Genomic DNA, 23,134 nt, shown 5'->3' with positions numbered 1-23,134 from the left:
CTCTGCCATGTGTTATGGGGTCACATGCGTCAGAGGCTCTTCCCCGCCCAGCCCAGCATGGGAGGTAGGCCCTGACTGGTGACTCTCCATCTGCAGTGCTCGGTAACCTGTGGCAATGGCACCCAGGAGCGGACCGTGCTCTGTCGCACAGCGGACGACAGTTTCGGGGTCTGCCGGGAGGAGCGACCTGAGACTGCAAGGACCTGCAGGCTCAGCCCCTGTCCCCGTAAGTACTCAGCGGCCCTGTTCCCTGGGCCCCAGCATGCAAGCCCCAGGGCAAGGTGGGCTGGTCCAGGCAAGTGCAGCTCTTCCCACAAGTGGCCAGACTCAGCACCCCTGACCTTGAAGTAGAAGTTGAACCTCCCAGGCCAGGGCTAGGCCCTTTCTTTAGTAAGGAATGGAAGGAACTGCTCATCTCCGGGCCAGTCCCGGGGAAAGGATGGAGCAGACTCAGCCTATCCCTGCCTTCCTGGGACTCTCTGCTGGTCTGGGAGATGGAACCAGACTTGCAGTGAGGGCACAGCTGGGTTCAGCCAGACAGGCGCCCGTGCACAGAAACCAGCCACAACACAGGCTACACACAGACACCTTGGCAAGTGCTAGACATGTGACCTCTTGCACAGGGCCATGCTAATCTCTGTGTCGTTCCACTTTTAGTGTATGTGCTACTGAAGCTAATACAACATGTGACCTCTTTTGGTCCCCAGAACAGCTCAGGACATAGACTACACTATAAGTTCCATCTACGGAGAAGGGAGCTCAGGGGGGTCAGGTGTGCCTGCCACAGCTGGGGGCGTGTAGATCCAGGATTCACTTGGTCCCCGTATTCCTGCGGCAGGCAGTTAGTACACTGCTCAGTCCAGGATCAGTGCACAGATCAGGAGACAGGCCAGGGCCCCCGTGCTGTAGCTACTCCATAGCTGAGACCCAGGATGCATGAAGGTAGGGAGGCTGGGCCCCATCTGTCACAAGGGAGAGCCTTGAATGCCACACTGAAGAGTCGGGCCCCTCCATTGCCCCTCCCCAGGACGCCGAGGCTGTGGAGGGGAGGTGGGGCTGACCTGGTGCCCCAGCAGCCGCAGCCCCTTTCTCTTCTCCCTAGGAAACCTGTCCGACCCCTCCAAGAAGAGCTACGTGGTTCAGTGGCTGTCCCGACCAGACCCCAACTCGCCAGTCCAGAAGACCTCGTCAAGTAACCGGCCTGTTTATAACTCTGCCTCTGCCCTCCAGTGCATGCCCTGCGCCTTGTGGAGCTTGCCATGGGCTCCCCTCCTCTCTTTCTATGGAAAACTCCCTTGACTCTTCTGAGTGCTCTGATTGAATCTGTTTTCTCCTGGGGCCTCTGTGCTCGACCATGTCCTTCGGAGCCGCCTGGCTGCCTGGCCGGGAGGGCAAACCTCGCAGAGGCACGGCCCCGGCATTGGCCTCTTGTGGGGGGCCGGCACCTGGTTGGTGATGGTTTGTAAAGGGTCAAAGATCTGTCATGGTGCTGGAGGGGCCAGAGGCCAAAGTGCAAACGTGACCACTTGGTGACTGCCTCGCACGGCCACATCCCTCCAGGCTGGAGCTGCAGGTTGGAAGTCAAGGGGAAGCCTGCCCAGCCCCTTTCAAACGCGCCCACCATCGAGGCGAGGCCAGGGGGTCTCGGGGCATGCGGTTTTGTGCCGCCGTGATGGGTGGCACCGCCCCGAGGGGCCGGCGGTGCATCAGGGCTTCCCGGCTGCCTCTGCTGTTGCTGCTGCTGCTGACCCTGTGCTGAGTGTGTCCTCCTGACTCGTGCGACTGTGGCCTGCTTCCTGTGGCCTTTGTGTCCAACTTACACAGCCCTTGCCCCCATGCCCTGTCTCCTCGTGGGGTGGGGGAGATTTCAGGTCAAACAGAGGAGGCAGGCGTGTGTCCCTTCAGTGGGACATTGGGACACACCGTCACTCCCATTCTCTGTCCATTAGCTCCAATGGCCTTTTCTCATCGTGCGCACATGACCCCTTCCACAGGGGGGAGAGTGAGAGGAGAGACTGATACGGGTGAGGCCACCTGCCAGTGTGAACAACTACAGAATTACCTCAATTTTTATTGCTTTTTTGCTTAGACAAAACTATGTAGAAAATGCCTTAAAGTTGAAAGGTAACAGGATTGGCTGCTAAGTCCGGCTTCAGAGGGGGATGTGACCCAGGTAGGAGGCTGTCAGGGCAGGTCTGGTGGAGATGGTCCGAGGCATCCACCTTTGGCCAAGGATGAGGTTTCCCAATCAGGTGGCCTGGCTCCCTGCGCCCCTTGGTCTGTGCGGGGAACCAGGCACTCAAGCCACCTTGCGGGAAGGAGACCCACTGGCCAGTGGGCGCTGACTGTTGCTGGAGCCCCCATGGGCGCTCCCACGGCACTGCCTTACACCAGAGGGCAACACGCCTGGCTCCTCAAGTGACCAGTGTAGCACTCCCGCCATCTCTCCCGCTGCCGCCCCAGCCCTGCCCACCTGTGAATAGCATCCCCGCCAACCATGCCAGCCCTCCCGGCACTAATTACTGTTATGTAAATACTCGGTGTGTAATGCGGCCTAATTCTCACGACTGTTAACTTCCAACTTTGACTAGGCCATGTGAGTGACACGAGTGACTCTGGGAAGGTGCACTACGCTCCTCGGCATTGTGCTCTCTGTCTATATGCACTTTGGTTTATCAGGGATATTTTATTAGTGTTTTGTATGTATTTATGACGTATTATCTAGGTTCCATCGTTGCTTTTCTGGTTTTTTTATGAGACGTTAGTGTGTGCCAAAGTGACTGTGAAAATGACCTTTTATTCTTATTAACGCTGGAAAGACTTCCTGTCATGCAGCCCACAAATAAACTCAATAAAAGTTCAGTGAAACTGGGTGCTTGGGTTTGGCACGCCGCTGGCTGGCTCCTTCTCTTCGCCTCCATGGCCGATGGCACTGTGGAGCTGTGGGTGCCCTTTGATTCCTTGGTTTTTGATTCAAATGACTTTACTGTCCCCCTTCCCCCTGTCCCACGTAGATGTTTAGGGTCCCTCCCTCGCTGAGACACATACCCCTCTCCAGGCATTTTTCAAAATGTGTCAGCAGCCTTTGAAGACACTCTACTAGGATTTGGAGTTCTGAATTGTTTGTGCTAAACAAACAGCTACAGGAATGTCTGTGTCCCCCCCTCCTGGTTGGCGCTCTTACAGTCAGGGTGGGGCCCGGAGCCCGAGGTGGGTTTCTCCCCATGGGGTGGGAATGCGCGATCCAGGTCACTGTGCCCTGAGCCACCAGCAGGCCACTGCCCTGGCTCCTGGGGCAGCTCTCCGCTCTCTGTTCAGGGCAGGAGAGGTGCCCATCTGGCCCAGGAAAGTCTGGGTTGGGAGAAGGGCAAGGCAGCGGTGGCTCTAGGCACCTAGCCTGTGACATTCGCAGGTGTGTGTGCTCAGCCATGCCTGCCCTCAGAAGCCACGGTGCCTGTGTGTTTGCTCACCTTGCTAACAAGAACCAGACAGAAGGTCAGGGTCCCACAGGGACCTCCTCACCTGAGGCCTGGGTTGTGTCCACAGTGGGCTTCTCTCTCCTCCCTTTCCTGTGAGGGGCCCCATGCCAGGAAGGAGGGAGATCATGAGAAAGGATGACATGGGGCCACTCTGCATCATAGATATGGGCTGCAGGACACAGTGCCAAGCCTCAGGTGTTTGTTTGTGGGGTGGGGGTCATGGTAACTGTGGCTGAGTCCAGCCTGTCCAAGGATCTGGTCATTGAAAGGAATTCCAGCTCAATAGAGGCGAGGAGACCAAGATAACTTGTGTCTGACAGAACTGCAGCCACTCAGTCTCCCTCCCAGAGGGATCAGAAGAAATCCCCGCTAGAGCTGCAGGCCGCTCAGGGTGGTGTGTGCCTGGGGCCAGGCATGGTGATGGAGGACGTGGGCAGACAAGGGATGCCTCCCACTTTAATTCATCACACGACTGTTTGAAAGGTGAAATGCTGCATTACACCTGATGAGAAAAGAGAATGAGGTTTTCTTCACCCCAGCCCTTTCCAAAGTGTGTGGGGGTGATGGTGGCGGTGATTTAGGTGGCACATAAACGTGGCCTGCGTGCCACCAAGCAGACCCTCCCTCATTCTTGTTCTCCTTCATGACCACCTCAGGAGGGAGTCTCACTTGGCGCGAGTTCTGGTGTCTCTCTCACACTTGTTCATTTCTCTCCAGCTTAGATCTGTGCAGGCAGGAGTATCTCCCTCGAATTTGAGGTATTAAAATTGGACTTACAAATTGACCTAAGAGGCCTTAAATAACTGTTCTTTGTATTCATGTCTAAGGTCACCGTATTTACCACACTAGTTTTCCATGAATGGTAGTAGCATAAAATTTTCTCCTAAAATAAATTTTAAGTTTTTAAAAAAAAAAGGAGTTAGTTTAAAGGGAGAAACTACTAAGCCAATAATAACGTACGTGGAGTTCAGATACAGCCAAGACTGTGGGGAAGGCACACAGATGACTTCAATTTATGAAGAAAAATGGGTTTGCTGTCAGTAACTTGGTCACACGAAGGCAATAAGTCTTGCCAGTTAATTGCTGCTGGAAATTTCCGGAGGTCAAGTATTACGGAACGGGAGTTATTATCTTGGTAGAGACCGTGGGCTGGTCAGTCAGTGCGTCAGGACCTCTGGTGGTATAACTGCAGCAGATGGCCCTCTGTTCAGTGATACCACTTAAAAATACACAACCATTGGCATCCTTTTAAGGGTGGTGGGTAAGGATTAGTTTGAAATTTTTCTGGGCTGATATTAGCATAGCCAAGCTCTTGGCCAGCAGCTTTCTCTATTATCCATTCATGGACTTTAATTTTGAAAAATTTAAAGCAATGCTGCCCACTGTTCACAGGAAATCAGACCCAGAAGTCCAATATGTAAGTCAGGTGAAGGGAGGTGCTCTGGAGAAGGGGAGCCCAGCTCCTGGCTGTCCTCTGCCTGTCTGGCAGGGAGATGGACTTCTCCTCCCATTTCATCCATTTACTCAGCAACATGTATGAGTGCTTTCTGGGTCAAGTTCTGACCTGGGCACTGGGGACACCACCAAGCACCCAACCATAAGAAGGTACACTTTTTCTCTAACGGGCCAGATAGTAAATATTTTAGGCACTGGGAGCCATGTGGTCTTTATCTCAACTACCCGACTCTGCTTTTGTAGCAGGAAAGCAGCTGTAGATAATAAATGAATGGTGTGTGCCTGTTCCAGTAAAACCTTATTTACTAAACCAGGTGGAGGGACTGGCTTGGCCTGAGGGCATCATTGGCTGACCCCTACCCAGATGGAGATGATGCCCACTTCTCAGGATCCCAGCCTAGTAGGAGATGAGTGAAGGAGATGCTTAATATCAGTCTTACAACGTGTGAAGGAAAAGGGTCTGGTGAGAGGAGAGGACGTTGCTGTGTGGCATGAGCGGCTCCACTCCTGGCAGCACAGCCAGGCCAGGTCCCATCCTGTCCTGTGCCTCTGCCGCTCCCCCCGAGCCAATGGCCAAAGCCTGTGGGGAGACACTGCACCCAGGCTTACCATTGTGTCTCTGTGAGGTCCGTGACCAGCGGTTTTCACCCAGCTCACCTCAGTGGCTACCCGGGAGGGGGGACAGGGGCAGGGCTCTCTGAGCATGACCTCTCCCACCCCGGGCCCCCACCAACTTTAGACAGGACTGCTCTGATTTCATCTGTCTCATATTTTGGGCATCTGTGTAAGATTTTATCTACCAGTTCTAAAAGCCTGAAAGCCACATGTCTGGCTCTTCCCGTTTGATTTCTGGAACTCACCCTCGGCTCTCAGGCGCCACCTGGCTTTCTCCTTCCGCATCGTGAGCTTGTGGCTCAGTCTCAGGGTTAGGAAGACCAGGCCTGAACAGCAGGTCTGTGTTTACCTCTTCGCATTGTGGGTCGGGCAGCCAGACGCCTCCTCCCCATTTTGGCCACCTCTGATGGTAGGTGCCTGTGTGTTCTTGCCTGTAACATTGCTATTTTAAAATCCATTAATTTCCCTGTTTGCACTTCCTTAGTTATTCACGTTTATGTTTTTCACATTGATACATTTACACATTCACTGATCTAGACTCTGGAGATAGAGGGGCATCCAAATACAGCTCGGGGCTCTGCCCTTTGGAGCTTTCAGAATAATGAACAACTCAGGCATTAGTCACCTTATCTGACAAACGTAAACTTGCCAGCTGGGATGAAGTGCTGGGAAGATGTGGCACCAGGAGACCACATCTCGTGGGATTTAACTTCCTAAGGGAGGTCAGGCAATACTTGCCTGAGGAAGACATGTTTCAGCTGAGCCTAGAAAATAACAGGAGAGCAGCTGAAGGAAGAGGGGAGGCACCGCATGTGCAAAGGCCCCGCGTCCAGAGGGAGCACAGTGCAGAGCAGTAGGTCTGAGGCCTGAGTGAGGCTGGGGAGGCTGGGGACAGGTCTTCGCTCTGAAAACAATGAGGCAATGTGGGGGGGTTTAATCAGGACAGTGACATGGTCACATCTCCAGGTGAAAAACAGCATTCTGGCTGAAGCAGGATAGCTAGACAAGGAGAAAGAATGGAGGAAGGCAAGCAGAGGAGACTCCTGCCATGATGCAGCCAAGATGCAAGGCAGCTGGAGCCTGTGCAGGTGGGAGTGCATGGACATATCTGAGAGGGTCTAGGAGGAAATGCTGGTGGACTTGGCGATGGCTGGGTAGGGGACACCAGGCTCTAGCATGTGCACCTGAAAGGCCGTTCTCTGAGACGGGCATTGCCATCAAAGGCCATGGACTTGGGCTGGACGTGTGGCATCTCCGGCAGCTTACGGACCGTGGGGATTAGGGGGTGTCTAGTAGGAAGTTGTATCCATGAATCTAAACCTCCGGGAGTTTTCACTGATGTCCATCTATGTGGTGACCAGCCTATAGGGAGAATTACAGGCTGGAGGAGTGGCCACCCAGCGAGCGGACATCAGAACCATGGGCCCTGGATGGAAGCAGCTGCCTGTGTGTTATTGCAGGACGTTTTGATGAGCTGGCAGAGCTTCAGATGTTGATGTAGATAGTGCTGTATGTGGGTGTGCAGGTGCGGTTCCCATCCAATGACTGATCTCTTCCCTCGCTCCCTCCTCCCCTCTCCTTCCTTTCCCTAGGAGATGAGGTCACTGAGGAGAGAGGGAACAGGAGGGTGCGGGACAGGTTTGGGATCCGCAGTATGGAGAGTGTCTGAGCCAAGAAAAAAGCAGAGTTGGGCCCACAGAGGCCAGTGATCAGGAATTTATAATGGATCAAATATCTCTGTCATACAACTCATTATTTCATGTTGAATTCGTGTTAATTAGGGTTTCTGGGTGGGAATTCCTGCCCGTTCTTGTGAATTTTTTTTATTTTCCCGAATCCCAAGAAAAGTTGGTCAAGAAATTGGGAGAATTGGCTCCTTGAACCCAGTAATACCCACAATGGGAAATAATTGTACTAACCACAATGTATCTCTTAGACATTTTTCCTATTTATCGCTAGGCTTTCTGGGCGGGAATTCCCGCCCGTTCTCGAGAATTTTCTTTTGCTTTTCCATTCCAGAATCCCAAGAAAAGTTGGTCGGGAAATCGGGAAAATTGGCTCCTTGAACCCAGGTGGTTGGTAGTATCGGTCATCACTTTGTGGAAATGATTCATCATGGAGAACAGAAAGCAGTTTATATCTCGGGATTTGGGAACTGGAAAGTGAAAAAAATTCCTGAGAATGGGCGGGAATTCCCGCCTGGAAACCCTAGTGTAAATCATCTCCATTTTTGTATCGCGTTATGGAAGGAGGTGGGGTGGGGGCAGAAGGGAAGAGAAAGGAGACAGAGCGAAGGAGGAGTGAGAACAAGAGGACTTGGCTGGGTTGAAGTAATGTAGCTGCAGAGGCTGGAGCTGCGCCCAGGAGAAGACAGCCGGGCAGGAAGAGAGAGACAACAGTGGACTCGGAGGAGCGAATCGGGGGGTCTCCATGCAAGCTGGACCATGGCAGACAGTTTCTTGGGTGGGAAGGAAAGCGGAGGATGTGCTGGGCAGAAGGGAACAGTTTGCTTGGGAAATGACCAGAAGCTCAGTGAGGCAGGGCCATGGGGTACAAGTCATGGCGCTCCTGGGTAAGTTGAAGCAAGTGGAGGAGAGCCCAGACAAGTTTGGGTAACTTTAATTTCCCCTAAGGCACTTTTCAGAAACAGGTCATCTGAAGAGTTTGGGTGATGATGGGGAAAAAACGAGGACAAGTGTGGGGAGGCCACATCGAAGCCTCTGGGATTTGCTCTGTGGGTTTTAGGAATTGGCTCTTTTAGGTTTAATTTTGTTACAGTTACTGATTATAGATCACTGTAGTCAAACTCTACCACACACTTTCATTGGGGTTGCCATGGGGATGTCACATGTAAAGATCTGACCAAGTCCTGTTCTTTAATATGAGCTTGGAACCACTCCCTAAGAACAGACAGGCCTCATTTCTGTCTCAAATATTGAGAGATCCTGAAAAATCTGGACTCAGCAGGGCCTGCCTGGAGGAGGGGAGCATGGCTGGCTGCCAGCTGTGTGACTGCACTGCAGGACGGGGTCCAAGTGCCTCTGACCCAGAAACCATACACACTCTCTGCGTGGGCTTGCTTGCCTCTGTGCTGTCTCTGGGCTCTTTCAAATGCCTCCTGCAGCAAGCCGCTCCCTGTGGGCGAGCAAAGTCCCTCTTATCTTGTCCTTTGGTTATGTGTCCCACTTTTCTCTTTCAGAGGGCCGCTGCCAAGGTGACAAGTCAATGTTCTGTAGGATGGAAGTCTTGTCACGCTATTGCTCCCTCCCAGACTACAACAAGCTGTGCTGCAAGTCCTGTAACCTGCACGACAACCTCACGGACGTGGATGACAGGGCAGAGCCACCACCCCAGAAGCATAATGACATTGAAGAGCTCATGCCTACCCTCCCAGTGCCCACTCTGGTCATGGAGGTGCAGCCCCCGGCAGGCACTCCCATGGAGGTGCCTCTCAATGCCTCCAGCACCAATGCCACCAAGGAGCACCCGGAAGCCAACGCGGTCGATGTGCCCTACAGAATCCATGGCCTGGAGGACTCAGCCCAGCCACCCAACCTAATCCCTCGACGGCCGAGCCCCTATGAGAAGACCAGGAACCAAAGAATCCAAGAGCTCATTGATGAGATGAGGAAGAAAGAGATGCTCGGATAGTTCTAATAAAATGCAAAGGTAGCATCGCTAGCATTTTTTTTCTTGCTTGTAGAGATATTTCATGAGACGGCAAATCCTGTGTCATGGAGATGAAGTCAAAATTCTTGATTCCAAAAGGTTTTGAGGAAACAGAGGGAGAATGACATAAAAAATACGTGTGTGTGTGTGTATATATATATGATTGTGAGCATACAGCAACAGGTGAGCACATAGGTTTCCCAGCCCCAGAATGTTCTAAGTCCTGTCCTGGGGTTGGGTGTGGGGTGGAGAGGATTATGGAGGTTCTACAGCCTCCATCAGTGAGAGAGGGCAGGAGGGCTGACTTGGAGAGATAAAACATTTGCCTCAAGTTTCTGAGCAGTGACTGGGGATCTTACTTTCTTCAGTGGTGACAACTCTTCTGGGGACAGAGGACATTTCCTTCCAGTCGCCAGGCCGAGGCACAGGCCCCATGGGGTCTCTTAGGAGAAACGGTGGTGTGTTTACTAACTGACCAGTCACTAAGATGAGCCCAGTGAGGTGGAGGCTGTGAACTCCAGTAACTTCAAGGACCAGGCAGGAGGCCAGCTGGGGACCAGGACCAGCCTGAATGCTGCTCATTGCCAGTTGCAGTGTTGATGCTTCTGTGAGAGTTGGGCCGTCCTGCTAGATAGCATGCTTTTTCAGTAGAAGTCTAGATTTTGTGGGGAAATTCTGTCCTTAAAGGTCAGCGCAAAGTATTTTAAGGAAGTCTGGGAGTCTGATAGGGTCTAGAGCTGCCAGAATACAGTCTCTGGTCTCCAGGCTTGTCCTGACGCAGCCCTTGTGAATTAAGTCAGGGAAAGCCCATCTGGTGTTCACCAGCTATGCTTGAATATCTCAGCTGGGTCTCAGTTGTGAAACTGTACATTTCTTTCTGGAAAGTACTGAGAATCCTAGACCTGGGGCTTGAGGATAGATCTAAATAGTGGGTCACGTTTCCTGTGGAGGAGAAGCCAGCAGGGCACACTCCAGGCTCTCCACGCCTCGCTCCTGTCCTCTAACCCTGGCCGTGCTTGTCTCTGCCGGCCCCAGCCTGTGGCTCCCCAGGCCCAGAGAGGCTCTCTTCTCCCCAGTGCATTGGATCCGAAGGATGAGAGGCATGCACTCAGCTGGGAGTCCAGTAAGTGCCAATGCCCTGACCCTTCCAGGGGGTGGGAGTGCTGTCACCAAGATGGCGTGCCCGAGAGAACTATGAAGGGGTCTTGTGGACGTGGGTCTGCTCCTGAAAACCAGCTTCGCTTGTGGGGGTAGGCTTTCCTTGCCCCCCAGTCCTGCCCCCACTTCCCTCCCTTAGAAGTCCCATCAGTGAACTGCAAGGTTTGTCCTCTGAAGGAGGCAAGGGTAGGGGTGGGGACAGCCTGTCTTTTGCTCTTTCCAAACTTTAATGACTTCTCTTTTTGTCAGAATGGTGCTTTGTGAGCAAGATGTGAATGAGAGAAATAGGAAGGGAGTGTGCATGGGGGCGGGGGGCGAGGGTGAGAGAACAATGGCTAATTTTTACCTCTCCCTGCATGGATAGTAACATGCAGCTTAAACTTCCCAAAATTACAAGACCTGGGGGCATATTAGCTCCTTGGCGGGGCCTACCCTGACACATAATTCTTAGGCTTTTCAAATCCAGGAACGTTCTAGAGCCTTTTTATTCTTGCCAGTCATAGATCTTAGAGAACTCTTTCTTATTTAAGTCCCCATTATATGGACAAGAATACTGAGGCTCAGGATAACACTGTGACAGCCACTCTATATTGAGTTTTGAGGTGCTAAGTCTGTCTGTCTGAATTTGCGCATGTGTGTATGGGTGTGTCTCTGTGTGTGGTCTAAGGGCAAAGTAAGGGTGTAGGACACAGTGAGAACCATATCTGGGATGATGCTTAACCTTCTAGCCTGGTGATACCTAGCCTCCCCGTCCCCCGGCACAGACAGCCTCCCTCTTCTTCCCCCTCCCCACATCCCACACACACTCAGACATGCTCCAGTGTCTAAAGAGCTTGCTGGCTCTAAAGAACCAAATTGGAGAAAACATTTTTTAACATCTCCCACAGTACCACTACTTCTCTAATAAGATGTGGTATAAAGCCCTTCTGCAATCCTATCTCTATGAGGAAATGGGTCCCTCCGCTTTCTCGCGTCAGTTGAATCCCTGACAACTGGTGCTAGTCATGGCCTGAAGGACTGGGCAGCTCTTGGCTGGGTCTGTCCTAGAACATAAAGGAAGTTCAGGTGACTAACTCTTGCCAGAGTGTTACTCAGTTTCCCCAGCCTGAGGGCGTTGGGACAGAAACACTCCATTCCCAGATCCTGGCAAAGCAGGCTGCATGTGTGGGGGCTGGAAGTCTTTGGGGTGAGGCCCCACATGGGACATTGCCAGGGAGGAGAAAGATGTCTTCTGGGAGCTGTAGCCCAGCATGGCCATGGCCCCACATGCCATGCTCGGTGCCCTGGACCATATATCCATAGAGCTCTCCAGAACTAGACAGTCCTCAGAGGTCTCTCTGTCCAAGGAACAGTGTCGACCCAGCTCCAGGAAGCTGCAAATCTCCAGTGAGCTTGGGACGACTAGAAAGCAGGCTAGCAGCAGTCCGGAGCTTCCAGAGGCAGCATCCGTCTGCGTCTCCAGGCTCCTGCCTCCTGGGGGTGCCGAGCAGGTCTTCTCCCTGAAGTTCATAGCATCACATGAGACTCGGATGTCCTCTGTCCACAGTTCTGGAAAACCAGCGGGGGCCCGAGAGTCACTTCACGTGCATGGGAGACTGGGGTTTAGGGACCTGGCTCTCTGATTTACTCCTTTTGGAAAACCCATGGAATTCCACATATAAGCCTTTCACTTGTATTTTACATTTTTTTTGTTTCTTTGTTTGGAGTCTATAAATGGTGCTTGATAGCAAAATCTTTATCAGATGAAGCATTATGACTCTGTACTCCTATATGACAGGCAGCCACCACAGGAACCGTCATGGTGCTGAACTCATAGCACATTTTATCTTACTGATCACAGCAATCAATGCATTTGTTTCCTGTATAGTAAAATTGGGTTCCTTGATTTTATAACTTATTAAAGTCAAATGTCTGTGTTTTTGCACATCGTGCCTGTGTTTGTTTCTTACCTCGACTGCACTTGTCCCCCCCACCCCCACCCCCAGCTTGAACTTGAGCAGATGGAAGGACATGCTGTCCTCGCAAGGCCAGGGGCTGGAGTGGGCGGGGGAGCTCCACTGGACACTGAGCCAGGACGCTGTGAAGGACAAGGGGCCTCCAGACGGACCCATCTCTCTCCTAGCTGCCCATGGAGTTGGCTTTCTAGGAGACACAACTTAGTCCACAGCCCCAAGGAAATCTTTAGTTCAGAAAGGAGATGAAGACTCTCCAGACACCCTTCTCCCAGATTACAGCTCCTTCTCTGCTAGAGTTAGGGCTTCCAGAAATAATACTAGATGCTGAGTTATATTTGAATTTCAGAGAAACAACAAATAATTTTTTAATAAAGATATGTTCCATTTTTATCCTAAAAAGTTTTTCATTGTTTCTCTGAAATTCAAATTTAACTGAGAATCCTGTATTTTTATCTGCTGAATTTGGTTACCCTACCTATAATCACTATTTCACTTTTAAAGAGAAGTCCATTCAGTCTGGCCCCATTTGATCAGCAGGTGTTGGGGAGGGGAGAACTGAAGGGTGGAGGAGGAGACTTCTCCTGATACCCTCGCCAAGGAGGAAGCCGACGATGGGTATCACTCCTGGAGAAAGAGAACAATCAAAAATCGTACTCCTTTGTACAGGGGCTGGAGGCAGCTTTAGAATGCACTGGATTTCTCATCTTGTTCTTCATTGTAATTTGGTTTGACTCCATTTTTATATCCAGTCAGTCCTTTATAAGAGAGAAGAGGAAGTTGGAATGGGTATGTGTGAGTGTGTATTCAGAATGGAGGAGGAAGTACAGTTGGGTTAGCAGAACTGGCTGAGACTACATATTTGCAGTTGTTCATATCCAGAGAGCCCAAAGAGGTTAGCTTAGAAAACAGGCCTGGGTTATAGAAGGAGCAGTAAGGAAGGCCCGATCGGTGCTTCTGAAGAATGTGGATAAATGGTTATGAGGAGCTGAATGATATAATTGCAGAGGTTCTGACTACCACACTGTCCTCTGTGCACTGTGGAAGTCCCTGACTCCCAGGCACAGGGCAGCCATGCATGGTCACACCCAACAGCTTATACCCCAGCCCAGAGGAACACAATACACTCCTATTCTTAGAGGCCACATGGCCACTTCTCTGTACCCCATGGTCCCACACAGTTGTTTCTTCACTCTAGTGATATTAAATACTCATAAGCCATATTCCCATGATTTTACATCTAAACATTTGTATGCACACCCCAAATCATGCATATCCTAGAGGGTCTTTTCTTATACCCTCAACTCTCCTATGTAGGAGCTTTCACATACATTCATGACCAAGTGGGGACTGGATGGGCAGACACCAGGAAGAACTAACTGTCAAAGTGAGACTTCCATACTGTTTCCTGTGGCGACTGCCCGAGGAGTACTGTTGAACCTCAAGTGCACACAAAAGGTACACAAAACGGTATGTGACTGCTCCACTGTGCACGGAAGCTACCAATGCTTTGGTTCAACTAAGGTTCTTCTAGTTTCTTTAAGTGAACACCAACATCACTGATTTTCAAGCTTTCTTTTTTAATTTTATGCATTTATGGCTACAAATTTCCCTCTAACTACTGCTTTAGCTATACCCCCCAAATTTTGGTATTTCATACATTTATTATTTCTCCATTCCAAATATTTTCTTACTTTCATTGCAACTTCCTCTTTGACTTGAATGTTATTTTAAAGCATGTTGTTCAATTTCCAAACTTATGGGATTTTTTATTTATGGATTTTTACAGATTTCTAGCTTATTTTTGTTATGGTCAGAAAACATTTTCTGAAATATTTCAACCTGTTGAAATTTGTTGAAGCTGGCTTTGTGGCACAGGATGTGGTCAATTATTGTAAGTATTGCACATTGCTTGAAAAGAATTGGTAATTGTTGGATGTAGTATCTTATATATGTTCATTATTTCAAATTTGTTAATTTGTCATTCAAACTTTTTATATCCTGATTTTGTTGTCTTCTTGCTCTATTAATTTGATAGAAAGTAGTTTTAATACCTCCCACTGATTGTGGCGTTTTCTATTTCTCCTTGCAGTTTTATCATATTTTGCCAATCTTAAAAAAAATAAAAGACAAGAAAAACCCCCACTATTTTACTATTTTGAGTCCACATTAATGGGAGCACACAAATTCCTAATTATACCTTTCTTGGTAACATTATCCTTTTATCTTTATGAACTGACCAATTTTATTGCCAGATATAATTTCTGTCTTGAAACATTTCCTCATTAGTATAGCTATATCAGCTTTCTTTTGGTTAGTGGTTGCATAATATGTCTTTCATTCTTCTGCTTGCAAATTTTCTGTCTTACATGTTCTATTTGTACTTTGTAAATATAATTTTGAATATGCTCTTACATTTTAAATATTTTGATTAGACCAGTTTGTCCATTACATTTACTGCCATCACTGATTCCAGTTCTCTTATATCTACTTTCTTCTGTGCTATTTATCCTGACTATTCTGTGTTTTTTTCTTATCCTTCTTGCCTTCTTTTGGAGTGGATGCTTCCCCCCTGCCATTCCACTGTTAGCCCTCTGTTAGTTTGGAAGCTACATACTGCTTTTCTCTTATCTCAATGAATAGTCAAGAAATTTCAACATGCATTCTTAATTTATCAAAATGTCTTGACTCTTAAAGTGACCATCTTTCCAACAATGTAAATCCTTAGAACAGTGCTCTCAAACTACCTGTGCTGAAAAATAAACTTTTAACATTTTCATTCCTTTGTGGACTAATAAAATATAAAGGCATTAATAGAAAAATGAAATGGAAAAGCTAAGACATACAAAATACACACTCAATTTTTAAAATAATTTTGAGGGACAGCCGGTTAGCTCAGTTGGTTAGAACACATGCTCTTAACAACAAGGTTGCTGGTTCGATTCCCACATGGGCCAGTGAGTTGCACCCTCCACAACTAGATTGAAGACAACCACTTGAGCTGAGATGCCGCTGAGCTGCCGGTAGGGCGGCTGGATGGCTCAGTTTGTTAGAGCACATGCTCTTAACAACAAGGTTGCTGGTTCCCTCATGGGATGGTGGGCTGCGCCCCCTGCAACTAAGATTGAAAACTGTGACTGGACTTGGAGCTGAGCTGCGCCCTCCACAACTAGATCAAAGGACAACGACTTGACTTGGAGCTGATGGGTCCTGGAAAAAACAGTTACCCAGTAAAATTAAAAACAGAAAAACAAACAAACAGACAAAAACCATTTAAAAAATAGTTTTGAGGTATAATATTAGGTTGGTGCAAAAGTAATTTCGGTTTTTGCAATTATTTTTAACCTTTTAAACCACAATTACTTTTGCACCAACCTAATAACATGTATGAATCTAAAAATAATTAAGCTGACTGAAAGCAGTCAGATGGAGTAGATACTGGTTAATTCCATTTGTATGAAACTCTAGAAAATGAAAAGTAATCTATAGTGATATCAAAGAGTATCACTATAGATTACTTTTCATTTTCTAGATTTGTATGAAACTCATACATGTTATTGAATTTATTGATAACGCTTTCTCTTTTATTACTGAGTCGTATTCCTTTGTATGAATATGCTGCAATTTGTTTATCCCTCCATCAGTTGATGGACATTGGGTTGTTTCCAGCTGGTGGCTCTTACAAATAAAGATTTATGAACATTTGTGTCTAGGTCTTTGCATGGTGTATGTTTTCCTTGAGCAAATTCCTAGGAGTAGAATATCTGAATCATATGGTAGGTGTATGTTCAACTTTTTAAAGAACTGTCAAATTGTTTTGTTGTATCATTTCACACTCCCGCCAGCAGTATCTGAGACTTCCAGTTCATCCACATTGTCACCAACACGTGATATGGTCAGTCTTTTTCATTTCAGCTATTCTAACAGATGTGCAGTGGTATCTCATTATAGTTTTAATTTGCATTTCCCTACTTAATAATGATGTTGAGCATCTTTTTATGTCCTTATTTACCATATATAAATATATCAGAGAGGTGTATATTAAATTTTTGCCAAATTTTCATTGAGTTTTCTTACCTTGTCTTGAGAGTTCTGTATACTTCTGCATTATGACTACAAATCACTTATCAATGTTTGCTTTGCAAGTATTTTCTACCAGTTGGTGGCTTATCTTTTCTTTCTCTTAACAACATCTTTTGAGAAGCATCATTTTTTCATTTTAATAAAGTTTAATTTATCAATTTGTTCCCTTATGGATTGTGATTTTCATGTTGTCTCTAAGAAAACTTTGCCTAACCTAAGGTCACAAAGATTTTCTTCTATTGGTTTTGGTAAGTTTTATATTCTTAGGTTTTACATTATGTCTATGATATATTTTTAGTTAATTTTGGTATATGAAGTGACATATGGATCTAATTTCATCTTTTTGCCTATGCATATGCATATCCAAATGCAGCACCATTTGTTGAATAGACTATGCTTTTGCCACTAAATTGCCAAAGGCCGTGAAGATGTCCTTCCCCCCCACCAAAAAACAGCTTAACAGTTTGGCTCTTACATTTAGGTCCATGATCCACTTTGATTTAATTTGTGTGTGTGGTGTGACATTAGGGTATATATTCATTTTTTTACATGTGGATATCCAACTGTCATTTGTTGCATCACTTGGGGAAAACAAAACATTATTTGTTAAAAAGACTATCTTTTCCCTATAAATATCCTTGACATATTTGTCAAAAATCAAGAGATCACAAATGTAACAGTTTTTCCACCAATTCTGTACCATTGATCTATATGTCATTCCTTACACTAGCACTACACTTTGATTACTATAGATTTTATATTGAATTTTTTTAGTATATGTGCTGCCAAAGCGAGCACATACTGAATTTTTTTATTACTATAGTTTACTATAGATTTTAGTAAGTTTGAAACCAGGAAAGGTAAATTCTTTAACTTTGTTCTTCTTTTTCAAAATTGTTTTGGCTCTTCTGGGTCCTCTGCATTTCCCTACAATTTTAAAATCAGCTTATCAATTTTTGCAAATGGGCCTCCTGGAATTGGGGGGGATTCATGGAATCTGTATATCAATTTGGGAAGAATTGACATCTTGACAGTATTATGTCTTCCAGTCCATGAACATGAAAGATTTCTCCACTTAGATTTTCTTTAATTTCTCTCAGCAATGTTTTGTAATTTTCAAGTCTTCAATATTTTTGTTAAATTTATTTCTAAGCATTTTATTCTTTTGATGCTGTTATAAATGGAATTGTATTCTTAATTTAATTTTCAGATTATTCATTGCTTGTACAGTGGTACCTCGGTTTTCGAACATAATCCGTTCCAAAAGATGCTCGAGTTCTGAAAAGTTCGAAAACAGCCGACAACTAGGCCTCAGGATCTTGCACTCAGCAGAAGCTGCATGACATGTTCGACTTCCAAGGCATGTTCGAAAACCGAAGCATTTACTTCCGGGTTTACAGTGTTCGTAAACCGAAATGTTCATCAAGGGAGACGTTCGAAAACTAAGGTACTACTGTATATAGAAGTACAACTGCTTTTTTGTGTTTTAACCTTGAGTCCTCAAATTTACTGAACGTGTTTACTAGTTCTAGTAGTTTAGTTTTTTGGTTTTTGAGGGGGATTTTTGGTATAGATTCCTTACTGTTTTCTACAAACAGGATTAGGCCATCTGTGAATAAAGACAGTTTTACTTCTTTTTAAATCTATACCTTCTTTTGTTTTCATTACTGAACTGGCTAGAACTTCATACAATGCAAAATAGATATGCTTGCCTTGTTCCCGATCTTATGGGAAAAGCATACAGGTTTCACCAGTAAGTATGATGTTAGCTGTGGGCTTTTTGTAGATGCCATTAATTAGATTAAGAAAGGCACCTTATAGTCCTAGTTTAGTGAATTTTTTTCCCTTTCTTCCCCCCCACCGCCTCACTCGGGTTCAAGCCATTGTTTCTCAGTCTAGTTGTGTAGGACACAGCTCCCTGGCCCACGCTGGGATTATGAGACTTGCGCTCCTCCTGACTGAGGCAGTCAGTCGCCAGTCATTGGTCGGCCACTCACGGTAGCTCTTGCCGGGCGCCGGCCACTCATGGCAGCACACGGTAGCCCACGGCAGCACACAGCAGCTCATGATGGCTGCTGGCCACTCACACTGGCTGCTGGCAACTCATGCTGGCCACCGGCTGCTCATGGCACACCAACATCCGGCTGTTCATGGCAGCCCAGCTCCAGGGAGAACCATTGTTCACAACCTTAGCTGTAGAGGGCATAGCTCACTGGCCCATGTGGGAATTGAACCGGCAACCTTGGTGTTAGGAGCATGGCGCTCCAACCGCCTGAGCGACAGGGCCAGCCCTTTAGTGAATTTTTATCATGAATATGTATCGGATTTTGAAAAATACTTTTTTCTGTACCTATTGAAATGATCATGTAGCTTTTGTCCTTTATTCTATTATCTAGTACATAATTGTTTTCCTAATGTTACATTAACCTTGCATCCCACTTGGTCATGGTGTACAATTCATTTTTCCTATCCCTGGATTTGGTTTTCTAATAGTTTGTTGAGGGCTTCTGTATCTATATTCTATAGCTTTATCATCATGTCTTTGTTTGGCTTTGGTACCAGGGATTAATGGCCTCATAGACTAAATTGGGAAGTGTTTCCTCCTCCTCTATTTTCTGGAAAAGTTTGTGAAAAATTGATTTTACGGAGAAGCTCATCAAAATGGCGGCATGAGGTGAGCCTCTGTAAAGCTCCCCTGGAATTTACAACCAATCGAACAACAATAACTCCACAAAGGACTCCCTGCACAACAGACAGGCAAGACGAAGAGGCCCACTACTGAAGTCACTGAAAGGTGGATGAATCATGCGAGCGGGGGAGGAGGGAAGGCAGAAGTGCGGAGACGGAGCCACGCGGGCACAGGACGCAGACCTAGCTCAGGGCTCCGAGCTTGCTGCTTCCCGGAACTACCGCAGCTGCGGGAGAGGGAAGACCTCGGACTGCTAGGGCTCCGCTTATGGCCCACAGGGCTGAGGGGGCAGCATATAGCACGGCTGAACCCAACGCTCACAGCAGAGACCTCGGAGAAAAGACTGAGGGGAAAAGGCTGAAAACAGTGGTTTAAGCCCTCACTGCCGAGCAGAGAACGGAAGCCTTAGGCACTGAGACTAGCTGCGCCCTCCCTACCCTCCCAGAGCTCGCCCCACCCCCACCTGCCCGGCAAAGGGGAGGGAGCTGTGGAAGCAGGACCGGCTGTGGTGGTGGTCGCCGCCATTGCTCTGGGCCACCTCTCACAACTCACCCCGCCCCTGGCCCCACCATTCTGGGCGGATCCCTGCAGGAGTAAACAGAGCTGCTGAAACATACGGGCTCTGAATCTGGAGCTGGAAGAGCTTTGGAACATCAAAAGCTCTCCGCATACCCACCGGGACACTGCACCCTGTGACCTAGACGAACTATTAACGGAGGAGAAGCCCATCTCCCAGGGAATCCCCCCATTGTGTGAGAAGCTGGAATAGTGCAGAGAAAACATAGCACTACCATGTGAGAGAGAGAAAAAAGGCTGCAGTCAGAGAGAAAATAAAACATTCTACCGACAAGTACTGGAAAACAAAAGAAAGACCTCTTCCTGTCAACCTGTTGCAGAAGCCACTCCTGTAGATGTCTAGGAAGAGAAATAATAAATCAGTAATTGCCATGAATAACCAAGGCAACAAGACAGCTCAGAAAGAAAGTGAAAAGTCTCCAGAAAAAGAACTTAAAGATACAGAAATATGTGACTTAAATGACAGAGAATTCAAGATTGCAGTTCTGGAAAAACTCAACGAGATGCAAGAAAACACAGAAAGGCAGTTTAATGAACTCAGAAACACAATCAAAGAAGAACATGAGCATCTTACGAAAGAGATTGAAATTTTAAAATAGAACCAAATAGAATTTCTGGAGATTAAGAACTCAATAGAAGAAATTAAGAATGAAATAACCAGCTTAAGTAGTAGAGTTGACCAGATGGAGGAAAGAATCGGTGCCATCGAAGATAGAAACCTGGAAATTACACAGCTGGAAGAGACTTGAGACTTAAAAGAAATTAAAGAACTCTACAAGAACTTTCTGACGCCATCAGAAACAGCAATATAAGAATAATGGGCATACCAGAAAGAGAAGAAAGAGAGAAGGGAACAGAGAATACATTCAAACAAATTGTCGATGAGAACTTCCCAAACTTGTGGACAGAACTGGATCCTCGAATCCAAGAAGCAAATAGAACACCTAATTACCTCAATCCCAACAGGCCTTCTCCAAGGCACATTGTATTGAAGCTGTCTAAAATCAATGACAAAGAAAGAATCCTCAAGGCAGCCAGGAAAAAGAAGACGGTAACTTACAAAGGAAAGCCCATTAGGTTATCATCAGATTTTTCAGCAGAAACTCTACAAGCCAGAGGGAGTGGAACCAAATATTCAACTATTGAAAGAGAGAAATTATGAGCCAAGAATAATATATCCAGCAAAGATATCCTTTAAATATGAAGGAGGAATAAAGACCTTTCCAGACATACAGAAGCGGAGGGAATTTTCTAATACACGACCTGCACTACAAGAAATACTAAAGGAGGCTATTTGACCATCATCAACAGGGACAATTTGTGGCAACCAAAACATAAAAAGGGGGAGAGTAAAGGGCTGAACTAGAATATGGGAATGGAGAAAGTAAGCGTCCTGAAGAAAATGGAATACTCTAAATATCAAACTTTCTTTTACATAAACTTAAGGGTAACCACTCAAAAAAAAAAAAAAATCCAGAACTGAAATATATACTGTAATAAAAGAAGAAACGAGGGAAACATCATAGAATACCACCACACAGGAATAATAGACAACAACAAAAAGGCAAAGAAACAATGGAGACACAGCCTTACCAGAAAACTAAAGATAGAATGACAGAAAATCCTCACATATCAATAATCACCCTAAATATAAATGGACTGAACTCACCAATAAAAAGGCACAGAGTAGCAGATTAGATCAAAAAACTAAACCCAACCATATGCTGTCTCCAAAAGACACATCTCAGCTACAAGAACAGCATAGACTCAAAGTGAAAGGGTGGAAATTGACACTCCAAGCAAATGGCATCCAGAGAAAATCAGGTGTAGCCATACCAATGATATCAGATGAAACAGACTTCAGGGTGGAAAGGGTAACAAGAGACAAAGATAGACATTTCATAATGGTAAAGGGGACTATACAACAAGAAGACGTAACAGTCATCAATATTAATGCCCCCAATCAGGGAGCACCGAAATATACCAAGCAACTACTAACAGAACTAAAGGGAGAAACTGACCGATACACAATTATACTAGGGGACTTAAATACATCATTGACAACAATGGGTAGATCATCCAAATAGAAAGTAAATAATGAACTAGCAGCCCTAAATGACACATTAGATTAAATAGGCATAGTTGGCATATATAGAGCACTTCATCCTAAAACATCAGACTATACATTCTTTTCTAGTGTACATGGAACATTCTCAAGGATAGACCATTTATTGGGACATAAAATCAGCCTCAGCAAATTTAAGAAGATTGAAATCATACCAAGCATATTCTCTGATCACAAGGCTTTGAAATTGGGTATCAACTGCAAAAAGAAAGCAGGAAAAAACACAAATACATGGAGATTAAACAACATACTTTTAAAGGACGACTGGGTCAAAGAAGAAATTAGAGGAGAGATCAAAAGATACATCGAAACAAATGACAATGAAAATGACATCCTACCAAAATTTTTTGGATGTAGTGAAAGCAGTTTTAAGAGGGAAATTTATCTCATTACAGGCCTATCTCAAGAAACAAGAAAAATCCCAAATAAATAACCTCATGTTACACCTTAAAGAACTAGAAAAAGAAGAACAAGTAAAACCCAAGGTCAGCAGAAGAAAGGAAATAACAAAAATCAGAGCAGAACTAAATGAAATAGAGAACAAAAAGACAATAAAAAATTAATGTGACAAAGAGCTGGGTCTTTGAAAAAATTAACAAAATTGACAAACCCTTGGCTAGACTCACTAAGATAAAAAGAGAGAAGATGCTAATTAACAAAGTCAGAAATGAAAAAGGGGAAGTTATCACAGACACCACAGAAATACAAAGGATCATCCAAGAATACTATGAAGGACTATATGCCACCAAATTCAATAACCTAGAAGAAAAGGACAAGTTCTTAGAAACATATAGCCTTCCAAGGCTGAACCATGAAGAAATGGAAAATCTAAACAGACCGATCACCAGTAACGAAATTGAATCAGTCATCCAAAACCTTCCCAAAAGCAAAAGTCCGGGACCACATGGCTTCACTAGTGAATTCTACCAAACCTTCAAAGAGGATCTAATACCAATCCTTCAATCCAAAAAATTGAGAAGAGACAGTACTCCCTAACTCATTTTATGAAGCCAACATTACCCTGATACCAAAACCTGGTAAGGACAACACAAAAAAAGAAAACTACAGACCAATATCTCTGATGAATACAGATGCAAAAATCCTAAATAAAATTCTAGCAAATCGAATACAACAATGCATTAAAAAGATTATTCATCACTACCAAGTGGGGTTCATCCCCGGGGCACAAGGATGGTTCAACATCCGCAAATCCATCAATGTGATACATCACATAAACAAAATAAAGGACAAAAATCATATGATTATATCAACTGATGCAGAAAAAGTATTTGACAAGATACAACATCCATTTATGATTAAAACACTTAATAAA

The 23,134-nt window shown here is 46.0% G+C and overlaps 1 protein-coding gene across 5 annotated transcripts in view; it reads left to right on the top strand.

The window, feature by feature from the left end:
* Positions 1 to 23,134, top strand: part of ADAMTS2 (ADAM metallopeptidase with thrombospondin type 1 motif 2) — a 267,231-nt gene that overhangs the window by 233,367 nt on the left and 10,730 nt on the right. For 2 of the 5 annotated variants that reach the window (XR_016021425.1, XR_016021424.1), the window contains exons 20-24: positions 97 to 226; positions 1,103 to 1,192; positions 8,749 to 9,218; positions 14,118 to 14,222; positions 17,622 to 17,858. Coding sequence is in view for 3 of the 5 variants with exons in the window: in XM_088798870.1 (XP_088654996.1) it covers positions 97 to 226; positions 1,103 to 1,192; positions 8,749 to 9,200 (672 nt within the window). In the remaining 2 variants the exon portion in view is untranslated. Of the gene's footprint in view, positions 1 to 96; positions 227 to 1,102; positions 1,193 to 8,748; positions 12,301 to 14,117; positions 14,399 to 17,621; positions 17,859 to 23,134 lie in introns of those variants that run through there. The other 3 variants (XM_074312146.2, XM_074312147.2, XM_088798870.1) reach the window with 2 other exon arrangements.

Source organism: Rhinolophus sinicus, chromosome 5 (assembly GCF_057876585.1).
Source record: "Rhinolophus sinicus isolate RSI-liver-muscle chromosome 5, RSI-T2T, whole genome shotgun sequence".
NCBI classification, from domain to species: Eukaryota; Metazoa; Chordata; class Mammalia; order Chiroptera; family Rhinolophidae; genus Rhinolophus; species Rhinolophus sinicus.
This window is presented reverse-complemented; position numbering and strand designations above follow the sequence as displayed.